Genomic DNA, 6,398 nt, shown 5'->3' on the forward strand with positions numbered 1-6,398 from the left:
GAGCCACTCCTCCTCACCACTGTCTGGCTGGCCTCAGGGTTCTGGGCTTGGAACTGGCATGTAGATGGCCAAGGCCACAGGGCTCAGAGAAGCTGAAGCCTATTGGCAAAATGGCCCAAATCACCTAGAAACAATAAAATCCATGGCACCTATATCTAATCCTCAAACCAGTTTATTCTTCCTAAACATAAAACATAAACATGTCAGCTGTGGACTCTGAGTCATTTGTGGAAAATGACAGCATAAAATGCTCCAAGTCTAACAAATAAGTAATCCTGAAGTTGACAGAGTACTTGAATAATAGACAGGATTTTTTAAAATTCTAGTTTGTATCTACCCAAGAGCAAGAATGTTGTGTCCAAGAAGGGTTCTGTGAAAAGGTAGTGAGAATCAGAAGTACGAATTAAAACTAGGATCACTGGCCATAAAGTTAAAGAAAAATCCCAAAGATTAGAAAAAGAAATTGAGTTGGAGAACTGAGAATGAATAAGAAGCTGGAAGTCTGGTTGCTGACAAGGGTCTAGGAAGAAAATAGAAGTGAGAAAATCAAATGAGAAAAAAATTCATGATTCTAAGGATACTTGGCTCCCAAGATGCCAATCAAGGCCAAGGGAGTGGCTGGAGCCATCCATACCTAGAAAGACTTCTCAGTAATAGTGGCTTCTAGGAGACAGTGGAACGAACGATGCCTTCAAAGTTGGGGGATGAATTTGAACATAGACTTCTATACCCAGCCAGACTATCTCAAGTATGACAGCAGAATAGACAAAGCTATGCAAGGACTCAGACTTTACGCCCAGTCACCATCCTAGTGGAAGGTCCCAGAAGATAAACTGTAGCAAAGCAAGAGAGAGAAAAAATTGACATGAGATATTTGATACGTGACTGACTATCTGAATATAGCTAACAGGGGTTGCAGTAAAGGGAAATATCGGGATGATAACTTGTATAGAAGGTCAAGAGAAAAAAAAATCAGTTAATCAGAAATTCAGAAAATCCATTAGAAATTCCACGTAAAAGTTCATATAACAAACTGGATGACTTTGAGACCATGGTGAGGTTCCTTTTTCTCAAAAAACACACAGTCTAGTCAAGAAGCATGATAAAAAGTGGCCCAAAGTAAGTATGTACGAAAAGAGGATCAATTTGACCTTAATGCTCGCAACAATATCAACTAGCCCAGGTGTGACAGAGGCCCTGGAAAGGGTGGACATCATTCTGGTGTAGCAGTTGGCTCTGATGAATGTCACATACCCAGTCGTAATATAAATTCCTTATATAGCACGTCCTGAAATAACATCGTTTCATTCAACGTCGCTTCATTGTAACATCGACGAGATGCCGTGACTGTATCAGTTGGCCTGTGATAAAATCGGTTCTCTACGTCGTTTTGCTCAACGTTGCAGAACCTATCGACGACGTTACGCGAGGACTTAGTATAGCTTACTCTGAGGTTGAGAACAACTAGTCGAAGCATGAGAGTCCACAGATCAGAGTGGGAATGTTGTTGAACGTAAATGTAAAAATAAAGCTATTAGTTTAGACGGTAGTGCTGGAAAAGTAAAAATCACAACCATCAGAACACAGGGCGCTGGTGGGAAAGGAGGCAGGTACAGGGTCAGGGAAATTCTGTGCTTATAGTTTAAAGGAACGACCTCCAAGAGAACAAAGAAACCTTTAGCAGCGCCCCCAGGGGTGCAGAGGCAGCTACGCTTTTCCCTTACTTGTCCCCTGCCACCATATTCACATGTTACTTTTTTTCATACGTAAAATTCAGTCTGTAGATGTGAAACTGAAACTTTAACTAGTAAATGCAAGCCAAGGAACTGATATAATGCACCTTAAGCATTAGAGTCAGCTTGCTTATCAGTCTTGGCTTGATTCGGAACAGCTGTGTATAATACTGTATGCACCTCTTCTTCCGTTGTTCAGTTTTGGGGTGCCAGGATACATGAGAGCTTAGATTGAAAACCGAAGTGTTCTCACAAAGCGTGTGGACTTGGATGCCATGATGCCTGGGTTCCAGTCCCTGCTATTTAGATCGATAACTTGACCTCGCTGAGCCTCAGTTACCCCATCTGGAAAATGGGCGTGATTGATAGATAATACCCACTCGGGACTGTCGTGAGGATTAAGTGAGTTGATAGTCACGGTAAATGGTATGACGAGGAGGCTACAGGGAGCTGGGGCTCAGAAGACCCAGCTGTCCCTTTGCGGCCAAGTGTCCTGACCTGTGTTTTTGGGGGGGGAGGTCTGTGCTGCCTGCCTGCTCTAATGGAAACACACCTTCCGTTGCTAGGGGACACCCCCTTCCAGTGCTGGCTCTGTAGCGCCAAGTTCAAAATCAGCTCGGACTTGAAAAGGCACATGATCGTGCACTCGGGGGAGAAGCCGTTCAAGTGCGAGTTCTGCGACGTCCGCTGCACCATGAAGGCGAACCTCAAGTCGCACGTCCGCATCAAGCACACCTTCAAGTGCCTGCACTGCGCCTTCCAGGGCCGGGACCGGGCCGACCTGCTGGAGCACAGCCGGCTGCACCAGGCCGACCACCCCGAGAAGTGCCCGGAGTGCAGCTACTCCTGCTCCAGCGCGGCCGCCCTGCGTGTGCACAGCCGCGTCCACTGCAAGGACCGCCCCTTCAAGTGTGACTTCTGCAGCTTTGACACTAAGCGGCCCAGCAGCCTGGCCAAGCACATTGACAAGGTACACAGGGACGAGGCCAAAACAGAGAACCGGGCCCCGCCGGGCAGGGAAGGGCCCCGAGAGGGCGGCTCCCAGCACGTGGCCAAAATCGTGACCCAGAGGGCCTTCCGCTGCGAGACCTGCGGGGCCGCCTTCGTCAGGGACGACTCCCTGAGGTGCCATAAGAAACAGCACAGCGACCAGAGCGAGAGCAAGGACTCGGACCTGGTCACCTTCCCGCCCGAAAGCGGCTCCTCGGGGCAGCTGGAGCCCCCGCTGGAGCCCAGCCTGTGCCTCTAATTCAGGCAGGGAGGGCGGTCAGCTGCCCAGAACTCCCGGCCAGTGCTGCGGCCCAGCCCCCTGAGGGCAGCCATCAAGCCAGACTTCAGTCACCAGCTCCGGCTCGGCTGCTCCCCACGCCATCGGCATCCAGAGGCGGTGGCCGCCCCAGGGCAGACGCCGTGTGGTGCCGTGCCATGCAGTGCGGACACCTCTCCGCGGCGCTGTCTTTCCTCCGGGGCTCAGCTGAGCAAGTTGACTCAGTCCTTCCAAGGTGGGGGTCTGCTGAGCATCGCCATATCCTGGAGAGGGGTACCTTCCCGATGGATTCCAACTCTAAGACTGATCCGTCTCTGATGGAATCATTAAACCTTTAGACCACATGGGAAACTGAGAGTAACCCGATCTGTATAGTGGGAAAGGTTACGATGAGGACAGGCGCGTGGAAGCTGGCTAGTGCTTAGCCCGGGTGGTGGTTATGAGCATCCGCCTTTACGTTTTTGTGTGGTCCCTTTTTACCTGTTGTCTTATAATAAAAACCAAACTTGTCCTCAGAACGAGGTAAGAGAAACACGCCATTTTTCTTCCGTGGACAGGTCGTGGTGTGGGGTTCTCCCTGCCCCCCACCCCCATTCAGTAATCATAAATAACACCCAGGATTTCTCAGGGCCAGCCCTGCCGCGATGCGAAATGCAGTTTGACCTGTAGGTGGCAGCAAAGATCAAGCTAACGCCCGCTCAGCCTGTCATGGTGTCCTGCAAGATGCCAGATTTGTGTACTTGTGTTCCCTAAAGACAAGACTAAGAGCCCGCTGGGCTCTGGGCTTGGTCCTGGGGCGCGTGATTCAGGGGTCAGCCTGAGACTGGCGTCTGTCATCACAGTAAGCACGTGGTGTTCGCCGAGCCAACAGACAAGTGAAAATCAAACCTTTCGTAAATGGACATTTTACTTAGGGGACCATGGGACATCGGGGGATGTAGAATTGGGCTAGCGTTGCTTTGTTCTATTTTGGTATCTTTTCTTCAAATATAGCCTCTCTAATATAAATTCTTGGGTGCCCTCATCAAGCTAAATATCTGTGCTTTTAGAACAGATGAAACCGATCCACCGTTTTTGGTAAACTAGGAAAAAGGGCATGAAAACAAGGTTTTAGAGCTTGTACGCAGGGGAGTGTTTCACTTAATGGACCAGCAAGGAGGGACGTAGCGTGTTCTAAGAATCACGTTGGGACAGATCCGATTCGGGTGTGACCTCGAGCAGGCGATAACGCGCTGCCGAATCTCTTCGTCGTGAAGGGGGAAAAAATGAAAACGAGGGACCCGCGACGGCATCAGCCTCTGCTTCGCTCCGGGACGACCGCTTTCGACCGCTTTCGACGGTGCAGGAGGGTGTCTGGTCGCCGGTGCCGGCGCAGGGTCCAGCTCCCACCGCCACCGTCCTGCTCTTTGTCACGAGTCTTATCTGCGTTCCTCTTCTCGTAACGGAAGGGTCGTTGACCTTTCAAGTGGGAACCCGGAGATCAAAATCACACGAAACGTTCCTCGTACTTCTGGTGTTATACCCCCTAAGATAAACAGGAAAGGCACCAGCCTTTTTAGAAGGCGCTTTTTTTTCTTTTTTTTAAACAGCTGTATGGACTTCAGAGGTCTCGGACCTACCCAGGTACCACCGAGTGTACTTGGATTCCCAGCGGAGCAGAGGTCAGGAAAACGTTTGGGGACCAGAGAGTATGTGAGGCATTGTGGAGCCCTAAGGTCTTTTTTTGTGTGCCCAAACTCTATGATTTTAGCACAGAAGCAGAAAGTGAATGAACGTGTCTGTGTTCCCAATAAAACTTTATAAAATAGTTCAAGACGTAGAAGGGCAAAACTGGCTAACTCTGCTAGGATGAAACTTAAAATATAGATTATCACCAAATAAAACTGGGAAACGGCCATAATGGCTAAGGGGCCGCTGACATGGTACAGACCAGAAAGGCAAAGTTTCTGTATCCCATGTCCGTTTGCAAGGTCAATGTGGATCTGAAAGGGGAAATGGATGAATGATTATGTTTGAACTTAGCCTTCACGTGGACCAGGGACGGGCGAACTTTCCGGTAAAGGGCCAGATAGTAAGCATTTGGGACTCTGCTGGCCCTCGTCCGTGTCAAAACCCCTCAGCCGTTCACCTCTACTGCTGTAGCACGATCTCTCAGCTCTGCCCTTGTAGCTAAAGCAGCCATAGATAATAAGTAAGCAAATGGGTATAGCTGTGTAGCAATCAAGCTTTATTTAAATAAAGCAGGCCGTGATTTGGAGGGCCATAGTTTACTGACCCCTGAGCTGGACTATTTGAGCGCAAGCATCAGGGTAATTGGTCATGGGGTAAGTGCAGGCGGAGAATGACTAAGAATACTAAGTTTCCTTGAGTCTCATAGACACCTTTGTCAGTCTAATGAGGTCTATGAGTCACCTCTCAAAGCGATGTTTAAAAGAGTAGAATGGAACGCACAGGTTTGCGAAGGAAAAGTTATGCTGAAGTGGTTCTCAAAATGTTTCTTTAATTGCCTGCGTTTTATTAGCACATTAAATAACACGCTCTAGCAGCAGACCTGGGTAACGGCTCCCGTTGTAAAGTAGCAATGAGCATAAATCGTATTTTAAGAATCCTGTGACAACCAAGTTACATGAAGGTATCTGATTCGTTGGCCAAGGCGCAGGCGCTGCTGAGGGTGCTGTGGCTTGATGCCTACATCCAGAACTGACAAGTGGTGGATCTCAGAAGCTAGTGAAATAAGAGCCACCTTCTTTCCCATCCAAGTCCCCGGAGCCTCAAAAGTCCATCCATGGTCCCTTCACCGTGTTAACGCCACTGATGCTAAGGGAATGTCTGGGGTCTGGTGTTCCTGATAAAATCTGAGCTTGCAGTTGATTCCATCATAAGCAGATCTAGGAGCACCAGCATTTGAAGACTTAACCCTCCACCCCACCCCACCCCCCAAAATACCTTGAATTAGGAATGATTCACCAAACAGAGCTCTTTGTAGTACCTGTGTACGGTCCTTTTCTGATAAACCGCTCATAAGATGGCTCAATCCTCACATTAGTTGGAGGGACTTTGGCCTATAGAGGACACATTGTATGTTTGTCAAGCAATTCTGAAGTTCTGAGGGCACCACGCTCTCACGCTGTGATAGATTTCTTGAAAGGTCGCAAAAGCCCGTTTCAAATGCCACCTCCTGCCCTGCGTCCACCAGACCTACTTTTTCTTCTTTCCCAAAGCGGACAGGAACTCTCAGTTCTGCTTTGGGGTTCGTTTTGGTGTGGTTTGCCCATTTCACTCCCCTCCAGTGGTGAACAGCATTGAGGACACACCCCCCGTGATGCTCGAGTCTGTGTTCAGTTCTGTGGACACCCAGTCCCTTCCAGATTTGTGGGAGACACCAACGTGTGATAGAT

General features: G+C 49.0%; 1 protein-coding gene across 2 annotated transcripts in view; it reads left to right on the plus strand.

Moving 5' to 3' along the window:
- ZFP64 (ZFP64 zinc finger protein) overlaps positions 1-3,532 on the plus strand; it is a 73,850-nt gene extending 70,318 nt beyond the window's left edge. For both annotated transcript variants that reach the window (XM_016122078.2, XM_016122079.2), the window contains one exon: positions 2,300-3,532. In XM_016122078.2, coding sequence (XP_015977564.2) covers positions 2,300-2,982 — 683 coding nt within the window. In that variant the 3' untranslated portion in view covers positions 2,983-3,532. The remainder of the gene's footprint in view (positions 1-2,299) is intronic.
- The last annotated feature ends 2,866 nt before the right edge of the window (positions 3,533-6,398 follow it).

The sequence above is a fragment of the Rousettus aegyptiacus genome, unplaced genomic scaffold (genome assembly GCF_014176215.1).
Source record: "Rousettus aegyptiacus isolate mRouAeg1 unplaced genomic scaffold, mRouAeg1.p scaffold_m13_p_12, whole genome shotgun sequence".
NCBI lineage: Eukaryota > Metazoa > Chordata > Mammalia > Chiroptera > Pteropodidae > Rousettus > Rousettus aegyptiacus.